We start from the raw sequence: 17,908 nt of genomic DNA, 5'->3' as shown, positions 1-17,908 counted from the left end.
AATCATGTCCAGTGAGCAAATTCAGAGAATTACAGGGACTTGGACAGAATTGATGCTTATTTTCCTCTGCTTCTAAGATTCCTTTTTGTTTTGAAAGGTAAAATTAGGGAGGTAGAAAAGCTTGAGGGCAAAATGGTTACTTGCAAATAGGGCCACCGCTCATTATGTTCTCAGGACATCATCAAATGCAGCTTGAAAAAAAATTGAAATATTTGAATCAGCTGCAAGAAAAAAAAAAATCTATATCTGTATTATAGCCAAAGTAGGTGCACTCTCTAAAAGCTATTATGTAAATATTTTCCACATAAGCATCCTTGAGCCAAGAGGCCTGGGAAAGGTACAGCAGTCAAATCACTGATGGAGTGGGGCATTCTGGGAAGCAGGAAGATAGCTTTTGAGGACTTCAGTATCTAAAACCAGGATTGGATGCTATCAGAGACATGTTGGGAGCGGTTTACGAGATTGGAATGCAGATGGTAGCTCACATAAAAGTCTTGTATCAGTGTTAAGTTTATGACATTGATAACTGTGCAGTTTTGTGAGAACATTCTTGTTATATTGCCCAGGTAAGGGGGAAGGAGTATCTGGCAGCCCCAGAAACTTTAGAGTGTGGTTGTTAGAAGACAGTGAGACCTAGACAGCAAATAAACAAAAACAAGTTCTTAACTCTAAAGAGTTGTGCTATATGTTAGGATATTGTCCATTATTTATTCTGAAAAGGAAAACATGAAATCATTGAATATAATGAGGACAAAAGGTTTCATTTTTATTTTTATACATTTAGTATTTCTTAATCATGTGACAGCTGCGAGGGGTAAATTACTTCCATTTCAAATTGCAGCTTGTGATGATTTAATGAGCCCACTTTACATTTATTTGAAAACGAGCTTTTAGTTTAACTGTTAATTATGGGGTTTTTGTTGTTGTTGTTGTTGTTTACCCAAACCTCGGAAGATAACTAAACTCTTTCCCATGCCTTTCCCGTTCTTTAATTTCTTCACATTTATTCATCTGAAGGTAAAAATGTAGTTAAGTAGGCCTGATTTCACATATCCTCATGCATCGTTTATTTTCCTCTGTTATCAGTTTTTCTCCAAACAGTAGAATTTCAAGATCCCTCTCATTTTAAATATCAAATACTAATTACTTAAGTGATCGATTTTTAAATGTTTAGAATTTTTTCCATTTCTTCCTTCACTCAGCCTGCACTGTGTCCCCGTTAGCAAGGCTTAAGGGTGGGGTAGAAGCGGTTCTTCCTTCCCACGTGTGTGTAGGTGGTGGAGCAGCAGAGGTTGCCAAGCCTGATTTTCATCGCCTGCACCTCTCTCATCTCAAAGGGATCCAGGAGGTGCACATGCTGTGTGCCAGTGGGAGAGCCCTGGGGCCCTAGGCCACCACCTGACCTTTGCCTGATTTGTGAACACAGATGCCATTTTAGGGCTGAAGCACATCTTGGCGAGTCCAAGCCACACAGGCAGGTTGAAGTTGGGCTCTGTTAACAGCAAGGGATAGTTCCTCAAGGGAAGAAAACAAAACAAAGCAAAACCTGTTTCCCCAAGTGACTGTGTGTGGCTAGAATGGGGAGAGCATCAGTAACTGCAGCAGCTGCACCCTCCCTCCCTGCCATGAGCTGTGCTGAGCGCCTCCCGCAGTCGGGGATTCTCCCTGCGTGTCTCCTCACTGCGCTCCTGGCCAGTGTCCTCTGCTTCTTCATAGTTGCTCTTCCCTGATCATGTGGCTTTGCCCTGGGGTTTGGCTTGCCACAACCCCTTCTACATCTTATCAAACATTTCATTTTTTTTTTCAAGCTCTATTTGATGATATCCTGAGAATATAATTAGTGGTAGCCCTGTATTATAAGCAGTCAGCTTCGGTTTCTTCCATCACTTTTTTCTTTTTAAATTGACATCAGACTGGATAAGGCCAGATACCAGAACATGAGTGTGTCTGATGATCCTAGCTCAGTTATTGCAACCACTTTGTTGTTGCTGACCTGCCTATGAAAGACTGCCAGGGTAGGTGGGTCATCACATGCTATCTAGGGGAGCCCCCTCTGCAAGGTTGTGTCCCTCAGGAAGGGCCAGTGAGCATGACACAGGCTTGGACAGGCCAGCACAGAGCACTCAGAATTAAGCATATACTGACGGACTGAGTTTACTCCACCTCTCCTGATTCTGTGTAGGTAAGGAGCCTAAGTAATTTACAGAAGGTAATCTTGAGAGGAAACCAAGGAGGAGCTCTCTTTCTGGGAGGCTGATGGTTTTTATTTGGTTTCCTTCTTGTCTTGCTGGTTCTTTGTGTCTGTGAGTTTGACATTGGCATCAGCTCCTCAAGCTTCCCCCAGTGTCCTTACCCTGAAGAGATGCCTCTGCTAGGTCTTATAGAATGAATTATAAAAACTATTATTGAATGTCTCTGGGTTAGGCACTGTGATTGGTGGTGAGAGCATAAGGTGACTAAAACAGATAAAACTCCTATGTCCTGGCGTTTCCGCTCGTGGGAGAAGTAGGCATTAAAGAAATAGCTGTACCACAACAGTGGGAAGTGTTCAGGGCACTTTGGCCTTCCAGACAAAGTGACATCTGAGCTGAGACTGGAAGGGTGGTAGACCTGCTTGCTCAGAGGAGGTAGGGGACAGGAAGGAGGCAGAGGGAATACAGCCTGAATTGCATGGTGTATTAGTTCTTACAGTGCCATAAAGAACTGCCCAAGACGGGATAATTTATAAAGAAAAGAGGTTTAATTGACTCACAGTTTCTCAGGGCTGGGGAGGCCTCAGAAAACTTAAAATCATGGCTGAAGGAGAAGCAAACATGTCCCTCTTCACACGGCAGCAGGAAGGAGGAAGTGCCAAGCAAAGAGGGAACAAGCACCTTATAAAACCATCAGATCTCGTGAGAACTCACTCACTATCACGAGAACAACATGGAGGTAACTGCCCCTCACGCTTCAATTACCTGCCACAGGCTCCCTCCCACAACATGTGGGGATTATGGGAACACTACAATTCAAGATGAGATTTGGGTGGAGACACAGCCAAACCATATCACATGGGATGGTCATGGAGTCGTAGAACCTTGGCTTATTCCTGAGAACATTGAAGGTGCCACACCGGGAATTCTTAGATAGCTGTTGCTCATGTGAGAACTCAGCTGGAGAACAAAGACTGCATCTCAGGCATTTTTAGGGGCCTCCAGTGCATGGCCCATGGCAGGCACTTACTAAGTGTAATAAGTGTGTGTAAGGGGTGTTGATCATAGGCAGTCTTCGCACTGCTTTCTGTTAGACTTCCTTTATATTAAAATATGAGGTATTGCTTATAAAAAGATCTGAACGAACTTGATATTTCCGAGCTCTCTCCCCACCTGTTAGGCTGGTGGCTGCCTCAGAGAAGGCTCTTTGCCAGATCAGGTGTCCTCACCCTGCCTCCCCTACCTGCTCGTCTACATTGTTTTCTTTACCCAGTTGGTTTGCCTTTGGGTTAAAGAACTTGGTCAGCAGGACATGGAAGGTAGTGTTCCAGGAGTGTTTTATATGGGCTTCAACAGAGATGAAGAAGGTTCCTCACGGCCATATACCAGGCACAAATAAAGCAAAACGTCAGCCCTCTAGAATCCTTGGGAAGCTCTTCTGCACAGGTGAGGTTTCCAGGGATCTGCAGATTTATCCTGAGAAATTCAAACGATTTTAAGTCTTTCCCAATTTAACCATTCTCATTTTAAAGTATATTAGGCACCTCCCTGTGTTTTTAAAGAAGTTTATTTAAAAAAAATTTTTTTTAACAGAAAGGCCTGTATTTTAAAGGCTGTCATGCTGTCAGTGTTTCTAGAGGGTGTGACTTGCATCCGGAGCTAATGACCCCAGGCATCTGAAGACACAAATATAAGTTTTATGGTCTTCCTGTTTTCTACTTTGTAATTAGGATGTTGGTTGAAACTTGTAACTGCTGTCACATACCTGTCTTTATAACCCTTCGGCTCTTGCTAATCTGTTGATACTAATAAACTGTGAAGTTGGAAATAAACTGCAAAATTGGAAACCATATCACTAAAAGTTTTATTTGCTTGTTTATATAGTTAAACTTTTGCTCTTTAACCAAATACATGTTCAGTTGAGCATTGTGCTACGCACTGGGGTTACAAAGATGAATAAGATGTGTTTCTTGCTCTAAACAAGAGCAGGGGTTGGGGTATTAGGCCAGTGGGAGCACAGAGAAGGAGCACCTACACCAGACTGAAGGGATGGTGAAAAACAGAGATGCCACTTCACGGGGACTGTGTTCAGAGGAAAAGGGAATGGGCAGGCCCCCAGTAGTGGCTTGGAATTTCATAATCCATGAAGTACATTGCGTATACATTGGGACTTCTATTTTGGCCGCAGAGGCCATTCTTGTGTCTGTGCGTTGTTCTAGGTAGTGAGAGTCTACTGTGAGCTGAGCTCCAGATAGGTGAGGTCTTACCTGAAACCAGTGGTTTTTCATTTTTCCACTTCATAACATTATTAGTGATGCTAAATGAATCACTTGCTTAAGGTGCTGACCCTCAGATCTCCTCATTGTAAGGGTGTATTTTCCCCTTTAGAGTAACACATGTAAATATCTTGTTCCCCAAAACCCTCTCACCTAAAGTTTACATGTCCAATGATGAGCCCTTCTGAATCGCCTATTAGTTACGGATGTCACAAAATTGTGATTTATTTTCTAGTTCCAGCATTTCTTGTACATTTACTGACTGCCAGTGTTCCTTAAAAAGGATTGAAAAGATCTTTATATTCTTTTCTCTTCCCCCTCCCTCTCCCTCTCCCTTTCTTCCAGCCCATCTCTCCTTCAGTCATTGTAGATTAATAGATTTTATTTACCCAGTGCATTACAATAAATGAAGCTATTGTTCTTCCTAATATTCAAACTGTCCCAAGTGTGACTAGTGGGGAGCCCCTTTGAGCTCTTGATATTAATCCTGGAGCACCTCCTTGTTTTTTGACACAAGATATCCTCAGCTTACCCTGAACATTCCCTGCCCCATCCCTAGAATCAGCCATTTCTCAAGAAGCCCTTTTATTGCAGAATAACCTTTAGAAACCAAGGTTTGGGCATCAGGAGCGCCCACTGCTATGGAGATGTCATTGCTCTTAGGCATTTTAGTGGCTAAAGCTAGGAAATGTTTTAAAAGAGAAAAAAATACATTTGTATTGATATTTCTTCTGAAGTATTAATCGGTTATAAGATCTTTTGTTTGTTAGAAATTCAATTAGGGTGATATTTTTAAGCTTATCTAAAAACCTTTCCTCTTAAAAATCTTAAAATTTGTTCTGTTACTCTTACATCTCCAGAGGGAGAAGGGACAATGGCATTAACCTCATGTTACTTGAGGAAAAAAAACAGCACTCACAAAGGTGAGATAAATTGCCCAAAACAGCCATACTTCTAACTGTGTACACTCCTGCTGAAATATTTGTGCTCCTTCTGCATGGGAAGGGATCGCTGGAGGCATCTATGTTATAGTAAGCTGCTTTTATATCATTCATTTTCTATATCTCTAAAACACATTTTTAATATTACCAGTATTTATCATTTATTCTGATTGCTTTCAGGTGCAGCTAAATCAAGTCCAGCAGCGAAACCAGGATCCACACCTTCTCGACCCTCATCAGCCAAAAGGGCTTCTTCCAGCGGCTCAGCATCCAGATCTGATAAAGATTTAGAAACGCAGGTCATACAGCTTAATGAACAGGTAATGCATCAGCTCTGGCCACACCTCTAGGAGCAGTGACGTATGTAAGAGGTAGGGGGCCTAGGATCCCCTAGGACTGGGGTGAGGGAGGGAAGGTAAGGAGGAATCCTTGGTTTCAAGTAAGTAAGAATATAAAGAATTGTTCGGGAAGACAAAATCAGTAGCCCATGATGAATAAAAAGTGTTAGTCACAAATCTCAAGTTGTACATTAAGATGGGGCAGATGGCTTAGCCTTGCTGCAGACTTCAGGTCACCTTCCCCTCCCCTGTCCCTCAGGGCTGTCATGAGCTCCGGCTAGACCATAGTCCATCCTGCCCACCTCTGACCATTCTAGATAGTGCTGCATTGCATTAGGGTGAGTCTGTCTCCCTCCCTCTCTTTTTAAAGGCTGAGTCAGGGTTAGTCTGTCTCCCTCCCCTTTTCTTCTTTCCCTCCTTCCTTCCTTTCTTCAGCTATTAGTAGTTGAGCTCATTCTATATGAAAGATATTACACTTAATGCTGGTAGAATAATGGTAGTAAAATGGATACCTTTCCTTCCATCATAGAACTTGTAGATAGCAATTGCACACAGTAGGTTATTACATGAGCTAAACAAAAAACCTGATTACTTCCCACAATGGCAGAAGTTGGGTGCTGCAGGAGCACCAAACCCAATATTTGGGGGATCTGAGAGGCCACAATTGTGTTTTAAGTAGAAGAGCTTTCCTTTTAATTTAGCATTCCTCACAGTTATGGTAAAATCTAGCTAGCTCCACTGTCTTTGAAATTTTCATTATAAAATCTTAGGTACTTCTCATCTTTCCTAAGATTATATGTAGCTTAAAAGTAATAAAAGCAACGGGTAGTGGAGGGCCCACACAGGAGAGCCTTTTATCCTGGCTACCCTGCCGCTATGAGAGGAGCCTTTACTCCAGGGCCCCAGGCTGTTCCCAGCCACTCACTGGGCCAGTCGTAGTGATTAATCTTATTCTTGATGAGCCAGCAAGAGTTTAGAAACAGCTTTTGTGATAATTGTATATTTATAATCAAGAATCTAGTTTAATGAAGGCAGTTTCTTAGCTAGGGTGTTTCTTTACAATTCTGATCACTTTATGGAAAAAGGTGTAAAAACTTAAGCCATCCAGCAGGTAGGACTTGGATTTGGAAACTGGAATGTTCTAATTACCTGCTGATTCTCAGTTTGAGTCCTGTTTCCAATAATGATTTCTTCTCAATTAAAAGGCAGTAAGGACAGTCATAAAGAGCCTTGGGCCACATGTCTCAGGCTCCAAGAAAATCAGAGTAGACCTAAAGGCTGTAATGCCTTGGACCTAAATCTCTGTAATGCCTTGGACCTAAAGTTGGTCCTCCCATATCCATGGGTTACCACATCTACAGGTTCAAGCAACCAAGTATTGCAAATATTCAAAATAAAAAATAGCGATACAAACATAAAAACTAATACAAATTAAAAGCAATACAACATAACTACTTACATAGTATTAGGTATTATAAGTAATGTAGAGATAATTTAAAGTATACAGGAGTATATGCATAGGTTATATGCAAATATGATATCCCATTATATTGTTGTATATCAGGGACTTCAGTATCCATGGGTTTTTGTATCTGAGGGACAATCTGGAATCAATTCCTCTCAGATACCAAGGCACAACTGTAGAACTCTTTTTCCTTAAGGAACCCAAATTCTTTTGGTATCTTTCTTATCTTGTGTTTCTTCATGACTCCTCCCTCTCTTCCCATCTACCACACCCAGTGTCCCACCTCTCCAGCCCAAAGAATGACCACGTGGAAACCTTGAGGTTCTCTCCCCCTTACAGCCTGACCCAGCCAGCCCCACTTCCTCTCCTTGGGGCTGGCTCTAGGCTCCCGTTAGCTCTCCAGATCACACACAGCCCATCCCCAGGGAACCCAGACCTCTAAAATGCCTCCACTAGACCATACTGCCATCCACAATGCAACTCAGAGAACCGAGTGAGAGAGGAATGGTCCAGTGCCACCTTCCTGTTATAATCCCTTCATTACTTCCAAAAGGCCTCACTCCCCATTTCTGCCCCCTGACACCTTCACACCAAGGAGTGTGCCTCCGCCTGTCTGTCCCTCAGAAGGAAGACACACCCTACACTGTGAGTCCTTCAATCAATATTACTGAGCACTTACTCCAAATTTATATCCATGGTTAACTGTTGCCGTTCCCTCCTTTTTCTGTCTTGGAGCCAACAGGATGCCCCCCGAGTCTGGGAGGGGGCCCCCACAGGCATCATGGTGTTGGAACAAAGAACACTCAGGTGAGGAGAGGCTGAGGGGAGACCCTGATGCTGAAGGGTGAAGCACAGTCTTCACTGAGAAAGGGACAAGTGCCATAAACTTGGAGGATTCTCATTTGCTTGGCCTCTTGCATTTTCTCAGGCAATTTCCCATGATGCACTAAGGAAGTAATACTATGCTAGACCAGTCCCATGAGAGAAATGAATCAAAAGACATACAGTAGGAAAAGTCATAAACAAAATAATTAGGGACTTGTTCTGGATAGTGGGTTAGCCAACCAGAAGTGGGTTGGAGTCAGTGGATTAGCCAACTGGAAGTAGGTTGGTCATTGCTCAGGGAGCGCAGGTGAGGCCGGGGATGGGTGTCGGTTAGCCCAGGCAGAGACTATAGCCATCACTGAAACAGCACGGCCTGCAGGAACCTGCAGTCTGTGGCCACACTGGGAGGAGTTGGAAGAATCATAAGAAGAGAGCTGCTTCTCCTTTTGTAAGATCCATCTCCAGCATCTCCTTCATCGCTTAAGCATCTGCCACAACACAAGAGGGACGAGGCTGGCATTGGTCTTTGTGAGTGGGACTATGACAGTGGAGTTTTGCTTGCCAATTGATTTTCATCATATAGGTTAGCTAGTGTTGGTTTTTACTAGGGAATGTTGGTAGTGGCAGCTGTTACCTAATGCATGTGGAATATCACTGAAGCCTGATTTACACTAAAGGTTTGTCTGGAAAAGCCTCAGCTATTTGTTCAGTGTGCAGAACAAAGCCCTAGGGGGCCAGACAGACCTAGTTTTTGTGGGTGGGATGTGTCCTTGCCTGGGACAGGGGGCTGAGGGGTGGTGACACACCTAAGCTGCCACAGATCATCTGCTGGCACTAGCACAGGATTGAGATGGATTTTGTGTCCAAACCTGGGGAGAGGTTGGTTTGTTTTAAAGCAGGAAAGGATTTCTAGAATAAGAGTTTTCTTTTTTCTGGAATTTAAGCTGGTCACCTTCACTTTTTTTTTTTTTTTTTTTTTTTTTTTTTTTACATCTTACAAATGTGCAAGCTATAATATTAATAGAAATGAGTTAAAAGCAAACTGGTTCTCCACTGCTTTGCAAGCAGCCACCTGGGGGCGTCAGTGAGGGTAACGCTGAATCTACAGGATGGATATGGTTTGCCAGGTGCACAGGAAGAGGATGGACGCTGCATGGTCTGTGTGTGTTTGAATGAATCAGTAATTCCAGATGGATAAAGCATACACAAAGGCCCAGAATTATTAGAAGGAGAGAGTAGGACATTTTGCATTCCAAATGTAATTTTTTGAAATTCTATTAGGGGCGATTTTTAAGATAATGACAGAGAGATTTTACCTAAGGAGGGCCATGAAAGATTTAATTTACCACCTGAAGCATATACCCTACATAAAAATAAACAAAGGGTTTAAGCAAATGGAGATCCTCAGAGACCAGGAACAGGGTAATAGTTTGGGCCTGAGTGTAGCTGCTGTGCCTGGTAGACCGAGATTTGAAGCCAGATCTAGTCACAACCCCATCAGGGTTTCTTTAGCTCTGGGTGTCCGAGTTCTTGGACCCTCTTTTGACCACTGCCTCCTCCCTTCACTTGGACTGTTCTGTAGCCACCCTGAGAAGCTGCACATCCCTGGAAACTCTGTGAACCAGGATCGAGAGGAAGAAAGAAGGAATGAGGGTTACTGTGGTGAGGGAACAGGCCTTCCTTGCCCTCCTGCCTTCCCAGTGACCTACCCAAAGCCCGAACTAGAGAAACTGAGACAGATCCACTCAGCCAGGCTTTCGGTCTCACCCAGTTTTCCTCGTGTCACGAAGCCCCACTTTCTCCCTGGAGAGCGTTTGTCTAATGTGGCTCAGTATCATTTGTGAAAGGGTCTACAGCAAAGGGCGGCTTCCATGCAAGTGATCTAAGGGAGGGAGAGTCCTCAACATAAATCTAAATAGCCGTGCTTACAGCCTGTCTCTGCTGCTGCTCTTTCCTCCTCCCATTCTCCATTTCCTGCAGAAGATGAGCAAGTATTTCAGTCTGTTCAGGCTGCTAGAGCAGAGTAGTGTACACAGGGTGGCTTACAAACAACAGACATTTACTTATCACAATTCTGGAGACTGGGATGTCCAAGATCAAGGCGCCAGCAGATTCAGCGTCTGCTTGAGGCCCCATTCTTCATAGATGGCACCTTCTCGTTGTCTTCACATGCTGAAAGGATGAATGAGCTCACTTGGGCCTCTTATTGGGACACTCATCCTATTCATCAGGGCTCTACCCCCATGACAGCCACCTCCCAAAGGCCCCACCTCCTGACATCATCACCTTGGGTGTTAGGATTTCAACATACACATTTTGAGGAGACACAAACTTTCAGGCCACAGTAACAAGTTAGAGGAAAGAGGTGTTCCCGCCTATGTTAGCAGCAGATGAAAGCTCACTCCCAGCCTGCGTGGAACCGCACAGGCAGAAGGCCCACTCTGTCCCTGGTTAATAAACGCCATTTGCCTGAAGGGAATGATCAGAGTACGGTGGAGAATTGGACGTTTTGGCCCAGGGTCAAGCTCCAGACAACAGTCCTGTTGTTTTTCCCTCAGACTTACACATCGGTTATTTCTGCCTCTCTCTCTGTCTCTCCCCCTCTCTCTGTTTTGGATTTTATTTACAGGAATTGCTGGTCACTTCTTTTACTATATTTTGGGTGGTTTTTTTTCTTCACTCTCACTCCATTGCAGGTACATTCATTAAAACTTGCCCTTGAAGGCGTGGAAAAGGAAAGGGATTTCTACTTTGGGAAGTTGAGAGAGATCGAGCTACTCTGCCAAGAACACGGGCAGGAAAATGATGACCTCGTGCAGCGACTAATGGACGTCCTGTATGCTTCAGAAGAACACGTGAGTGTGAGGAGCACGTGACTCCTGTGTTCTAAAATGACTCTCTTGGTCAAAGCACAGTAGATCAGCACGCCTTAGAACACGTCCTCAGGACCTCAGTGAGAATTACCACTCAGCTGAGTGCGTTTGATAGTCCCAAAGGAATAAACCTCATTATCATCATGATCCATTGACCCATGCTTATGGGACAGGCAGTCATACATTAATCTGGGAAGAGATGGGTGGGGTGGGGAAGGCTTTGGCAGAAAGATATGCTTATGCAGTTCTCTGAGCAAATGAGCATTAAGAATTTGTATATGGATTCCTCCTCCTTCCTGCAAATTCGGAGTGTAGTTAAAGGAGAAAATAATCTAGATGCTTTTCCCATCCCCAGAAGGCCCATAACTGACTGTTTTTACTTCGTAGCTAGTTGTCTTGGTTACTCATTGCCAGGACAGACCAGAGCTGTGGGACAGCCACATGCACACCTCCTTTTTGGGGAGGACCTGCCACCAGAGTTGCTGTTCACAAGTGCTGATGGAGACCCAGGATGTGGCTGTGTCAGGGTGATGAAAAGCAGATGTGAGAAACGGGGGAGGAATAAGAATCTAGGAAGCAAGGAGAGGAAGGGGGCAGGATGCATGGCAGAGACTGAGGCAAGGCACCCCGGGTCTGCCAGGGGCAGGAGAGAGAGGCCCAGCAGCCAGAGGCGGGCGTGGGAGCCTGATGTGGCTTCACCTTCCACTGAGCCAAGTTGAGGGGTTGGGGTGTCCAGCTTCTTTCATGTCAGGCTGATGCTAGTGGAAGCGTCCCAGTCTCTGGGCTGGAGGCCTGTGATGTTCTGAGGGCCCCCGTGGAATTGTATGTGTTGAGATCTCTATAGGACGTAGCAAGCCATCAGCACGTTTGCTTTCTTATTCCAGCTGAATCCCAGGCAAATGTTTACTCCATTTATGCCTCAAAATACTAGCACTGAAATTCTCCTAAACTGTAAGGCGCACTGTATCTGTGGTTTGGAAGCTCTCTACCACTTTTTTTTTTTTCATTTCTTCCAAATATTTTGGTTTAAATTAATTCTTGGTTATCAATAGCTCAGAATTTGAAGCCCCGAGAATCCACCTGGTTTCCATGATGGCTTCATAAAATACGGTTCTCAGTATTTTCAGATCTGATGGAAGAAACCAGAGACTGATTTGTAGTGTGTCTGCAGCTGCCACAGCGTCACATATATGATGTCCTGTGTGTACAGAGTGCTTGCCCTCTGTAAGCACTAGATGGACTGTGGTTATTCTCTTCACAAGCTTGTTTGAGGCTAAATCAGCTGAGGTCTCCTCCACAGCACCGTGAGGCTGAGCGAATGGCGCTGCTGTCTGCTGTAATGCCTGCTAGTGGGAATAAGGCCAGCATGCAGGATCGAATCTTCTTCCCAGCCCTGCACTTCAAACGAGGGAAACCCTGAGTCTAACCTCATGCCAGATTTTGTCCCAAGAGGGAGTCCATGTGCAGGAGCACTGTCTGACAGTGAGCTCCAAATGAAGTGTTGGAGAGGTCCACTGAATTCCCGGCTAAGGATAGGTGGACAGCCTCAGGCAAGAGCTCTTGCCTCCTGGGTGTGATTTCCAGGGGGTCTACCTAGATGACCATACTCAGTTTCTGTTCCGCCATACCCGTCACCACCCGACCCCCCCACACACATCCCAGCACCACCTTGCCACCATCTGGATTGAGAGAGCAATTCCTGCAATGTAAGTGCAACTAAAATGCAGGCATCCCAAGAAGAAATAACACTTTAGGCCAGGCGCGATGGCTTACACCTGTAATCCCAGCACTTTGGGAGGCCGAAGCGGGCGGATCATGAGGTCAGGAGATCGAGACCACGGTGAAACCCCATCTCTACTAAAAATACAAAAAATTAGCCAGGCACGGTAGCGGGCGCCTATAGTCCCAGCTACTCGGGAGGCCGAGGCGGGAGAATGGCATGAACCCGGGAGGCGTAGCTTGCAGTGAGCTGAGATCACGCCACTGCACTACAGCCTGGGTGACAGAGCCAGACTCTGTCCCCCCCCCCAAAAAAAAAAAAAAGAAGAAGAAGAAATAACACTGTAAGGCCTCATCATTCATTAAGACTGAATAATAAGTTTAGCAGACACCTCTTCTTCTGAGGCACCTGGGTTGGGGTTTGAGGTAGAAGGGCCTAGGGCTTGATGTGTATTAGCTTATTAGCTCCTGTAATTCTCTAGAGAATCCTGTTAGGATTGTTAGCTATTGTTGTCATCCCATTGTACAGATGAGGGAAACTAAGGCAGCAGAGAGGTTAAATAATTTTCCCAAGTCTATTCCATTATTCCAAAATAATTCTATTCCAGAATAATTTCCATTTGAACCCTGAAATCTGAATCCTGAGTTTATGTTCTCCCTTCTCCAAGTCTGAGCCACCTTTTAAATGGTATTATGACAGTAGTAATGGCTAATACCGATTAAGCATTTAGTATGTGCTAGGGATTGTATTCATGTCCTACGTAGATTTCTGATCTTAACCACATCCCTGTGAGGTGAGTAGTTACTTATCTACATTTTATAGTTGAAATTACTTACCCAATGGCTCATGGTTAATAAGCTCCAGCACTAGGATTTGAACCCCGATTTATCTAACTCAGAGGCTAAAATCATAAGGACTATGTTACCTTCCTCGCCGAGTATTGGTTACCATGGAGCAGGGAGGAAGTGAACATAGTACCAATTGGGGAAAGCCTCAACATTGACTGTCTACTTGACAGTCTTCAGTTGAACACACAGAAAGTTTCCAAATTTTTACCTGGGTTTTCTCTAAATAACTCCCCTTATCTCGTTTTACTGATTTGCACTTTCAAAAGCCTAGTTGTGGCCTCTTTTTCTGGGCATTCATCTGATTTTAAATCAGCATCCATGAAGAACTTCAGTTTTCTTCTAGCCAGTTTGTAACTTTTTTAAACCCACTTTGTTGTATCTCTGGCACTGCACTGACATCATCAAATAGATTTAAGGGAGGGAAGAGAGAGGGAAAGAGACAGAGGCATTGCCCTGTAAGTATATGCTGGGGAGTACCCAAAATTCAAGAAGAGAATTACTCAGAGTAACCAGGCAGTTGAATCTGGCAGAGAAAACAGCCTTAACATAAATTGCATGTGTGGGTTACCAGAGCAAGATGTTCAAATGCAGTTGCTGGCTTAATTTTTCTAGTTCCAGGATATTTCTATTGCAACTTTGTGTCTGTAAAACTCCAAAAGAGACACATCAGGCTATACTGAGTTTTCTACAGAGAGGAAGCCGTTTGATCTGGAATATGCCAGGTGTCCTTGTCTGGAATATGACAAGACCCATTTTTTTAAACCTTGGTTTTTATGCAGAAAGAAAAGGAAGACTGCAGTGGGCCTGGACGCCGTGCTGGGTGCTTTCCATATCCTGTGCATGCATGACTCTGCCAAGAGGCTCAGGAGCAGCTAGATACTCTCCTTTCTGCCCCCCAGCACTCCACCTCCCGTAGGTCCAAGAAATCATCCGAGATATCTTAAAGCCTCCAAGCATTTTCATTTCTCCCTGAGAATATGGAATCTGGTTTCTCTGGAACCACCCAGAAGCATATAGCCAGTCCTACTCTGGGGGAGTGTGCCTTCCTAAAGCTGTACCCTCGCCTACCTTCCCCTATGTCTATGGTCTGTAAAAGCATCAGGTTTGAAAAGAATGTGCTTAGTGGTTATGATGCCACCATACAGCACTGCCCCCATCTCTGGGAATCCTGCTTTTGCCTCACTGTGCTTTCCCCTGACATTGTGTCCTGTTTTCTGGCCAGCCCCACACTTGGGTGATGGATAGATTTGCACCCATGTGCAGGGATGATGTGCATGGATGATGGGCCTGGCAGGAAGTGCCAGCACTTTGTTCATGATGCTGTTGGTACAGCTGTGTGTACAGAACTGAGATGGCACAGATGCCTGGTTGTCTGCCTTTCCCAGAGCCCTCCTGCAGATAGAAGGCCAGGTTGTAGCACGTGCTGTTCAGCTGAACATAGATGGACATGCTTTGCTTTGACATCTGAGGTAGGAGGATTTGCTGGGGAGATCTCTTCCCCTGAGTGATTACTTAACACTTTTATTTAGTGATGATTGGCCTCTGATTCTTATATTTAAGCCATCCCAGAATATGATGTGTGGAAGATGTAAAAATCCAGGTGGGAGTTTTGAGTAGAAAATAACAGAGGTGGTTGAATTCCCAGTTGTAGAAACCTAATGGAAGTTTCCAGAGCAGATACTTATTCTCATTATGTTTTCCCCTGATACTTAGCTTGGAGCCACAGGAGTCTGGGCTGAGGCATTGGCTACCTGCTCCCTGTGGATTCTGTCAGCTGAAGGGCACCAGCTTATGAACAGTGACTTGTTTCCTGCAGGGACAGGCTGTGCTTTTGTCACTGGAGGTCCTCTTGTCACTGGGCTAAGTGTTGGCTATGGAAAAGACCCAACCCCACCTCAGAGGAGCTCCCAGTCCCAGTAAGGGTGACAGACAGGGACATGACTAACTGGAATATGTGTCAGATGATGACAAACGTGATCATGGAGACATAAATAAACTTGCGTGGGGAGCAGATAAAAGCTGCCTGGAGGACCACACAAACTTCACAGCAAAGTTGGCATTTGTGTTGGATGTTACAGGGCGACTGGGAACATCAACAGCTATAGAGCTAAGGTAGGGAGAAACTGCATGAGCAAAGCAGAGAAGACAGCCCAGCAGCCACAGCTGGCATGGTGGCAGGAGACGGCTGCAGGGTGGTGCCTCCCACAGCTAGGAAGCCAGGAGCCATTGGAGCTTCCTGATGGGCCTTCCTCTCTCCTTTGCCCCCATTTTCCTCCCACAGTGGCCAAGAGCCTTCTTCAATACCGTCTTCCAGTTTGCCTCTCTATCTAATGATTATAAGGAAACTAAAGAACGATAGTCTTCTTACAGTCACTCACAGCTAAACGGAAAGATGTGAATAGATCGATGCGCACATAGTAGAATTATTAAGTGATGCTCTGGTGCATTAGTCTTATATTTGGTATAGGTTTTGCCTGGCCTCCTACTTAGACATGGGTTTAATTTCTTCATTCTTGTATGAGGCATAGAAAAAGATTGTTTTTTCCCGTGAGCCTGCAGTAGCATTGTGTGGGCTGTGAGCTCTCAGCTGTGATTTGTAACACCTCAGAATTACAGATGTGTTCTGCCAGACTCTCAGACTGCCTTAACTTGCACGCCAAGCATGAGCAATCCATTGATAAATTGGGAGCTTTGCTGGTATTTCCCAGTGAGAGCTGTCTGGGGTCCACAGTTCCTGCAGATGCATGACATCACAGAGGGGTCCTGTGACTGAGACTTAAGCTGGGTTTGCATGAGGAGCAGCTGCCTTGGGCATCTGGAAGCCTCAGAGCCATAGACAAGGCCAGCAAAACTGCCGTCTTGTTAGATGTGTTTGGAAAGGAGGCCTAGCCTAGTGGCTTCCTGGCCCTCTAGTTTGTTACAGGCTCAATGATTACTTGAATCTAGGTCTTTCAACTTTAACTCCATTAGCCCACAATAAACTCCTGGTTGTGACGTGAGCAAACGAGAATTTCTGCAAAATGTAAAACAGATCCTCATTTCTGAAATCTTTTCAGCAGTCTAACATGCACAGAAACAATTATATAAAGAAAAGCATACTTGAGACCAACTGAAGTTTGAGCAATACAATATGGAAGACACCACACTCACGCTCAAGAGTTAGGATGCCGAATAAAACAGCATACCTCACCGCGGGGGGCTCAGAGCCTGGCTGGAGAGACAGATGTGTAACCAGCCACCCAGCAGGAACATGCAGGACTGTGGTGCGCCCTCCCACCGAAGCAGAAACCGAGGATAGGAAGCTTGGGGAGGGAAGCCATTAACTCGGGGGTGCAGGCAGCGAGAGAGGCTTCAGGGAGGAGTGACTTTCTCGTAATGTAGAGGAGTATGTGGCAGGACAGACAGCTGGGAGTTCCCAGCCCACCATTCCTGTCAAACTCCCGTGAATGTTAGTTTCATTCTTCTCCCCTGGATGAGAGGAGAGCACTGGCTTAGGAAGGCCAGTCACTGTCTCTTGTCCTGCGCTGGTCCAGGAAGAAGTTCTCTCCTGCTCCCCTGAGCGTGTACGGCCACGCTGTCAGTGAGGCACTGACTCTGAGCTGAGAGGACCCGCCTCACTTGTGCCAGGCAGAGGGCAAAGCACTGTGCAGAGGAAGCGCCAAGAGCACAGCTGCTGTGATGCCTAGCGGTCTGGGGTCGATCCAGCAGAAGGGGAGTAAAGAGGGGATCAGGGCTCTGAGATCTCCCCGAGGTCAAAGAGCACCTGCAATTAAAGAATTCAGGAGTGCAAGGGTCAGGAAGACACATGATGTGATCAGAGAGAGCAAGAGGTTGGGCCTAACATTGCAGAGGTGGAGGCAGTTCTAGGTGGTGAACACAGGGTGGCCATGGGGTAGGGAGAGCTCACATTTGCTGAGTAAGGGGCCTGTCGGCACAGTAAGAGACAATGCCAGATTTTATCCCAAGTTTTCAACACAATGTCACTGTCTACTGTTGGTTGTCACAGAAACGGTTACTTTTTTTAAAAATTACTTGCACTTCTAGAATATATTCCAGAGTTTTCCCACTAAGAAATAATAACCACAGCTCACATTTCTGTTTACCATGTGCCAAACACTCTTCTAGGCACTTTACCTATTTTAACTCATTAACTCCTCTATTGGATTCGAGGAGTCCTTTGATTCATTGATTAATGAAATGCATTGAAAATGCTCCTACATGGATACTCTTATCCCCAACTTTACAGATGAGGAAACTGGGCCCAGAGCAGTTAAGTTCTAGGCCCAAACCCACACAGCCTGTAAATAACAGAGCTGGGATGTGAACTTGAGTCCATGTTGTAACCTTAACATTCTACTTACTGGCTCTCAGAAAATAAGTGGCTTATGACCTTGGCTGATAGTCCGATAGTCTCAGTCATTCATTCTTGA

General features: G+C 45.0%; 1 protein-coding gene across 4 annotated transcripts in view; it reads left to right on the top strand.

Annotated features, from left to right (window-relative positions):
* MAPRE2 (microtubule associated protein RP/EB family member 2) overlaps positions 1-17,908 on the top strand; it is a 161,146-nt gene that overhangs the window by 140,321 nt on the left and 2,917 nt on the right. For 3 of the 4 annotated variants that reach the window (XM_005586881.5, XM_005586879.5, XM_005586878.4), the window contains 2 exons: positions 5,590-5,729; positions 10,734-10,892. In XM_005586881.5, coding sequence (XP_005586938.1) covers positions 5,590-5,729; positions 10,734-10,892 — 299 coding nt within the window. Of the gene's footprint in view, positions 1-5,589; positions 8,020-10,733; positions 10,893-17,908 lie in introns of all 4 variants that reach the window. The other variant, XR_012427186.1, reaches the window with a different exon arrangement.

Source organism: Macaca fascicularis, chromosome 18 (genome assembly GCF_037993035.2).
Source record: "Macaca fascicularis isolate 582-1 chromosome 18, T2T-MFA8v1.1".
Lineage (NCBI taxonomy): Eukaryota > Metazoa > Chordata > Mammalia > Primates > Cercopithecidae > Macaca > Macaca fascicularis.
The sequence above is the reverse complement of the archived record's forward strand: the minus strand, read 5'-3'. Positions and strand labels throughout refer to the sequence as shown.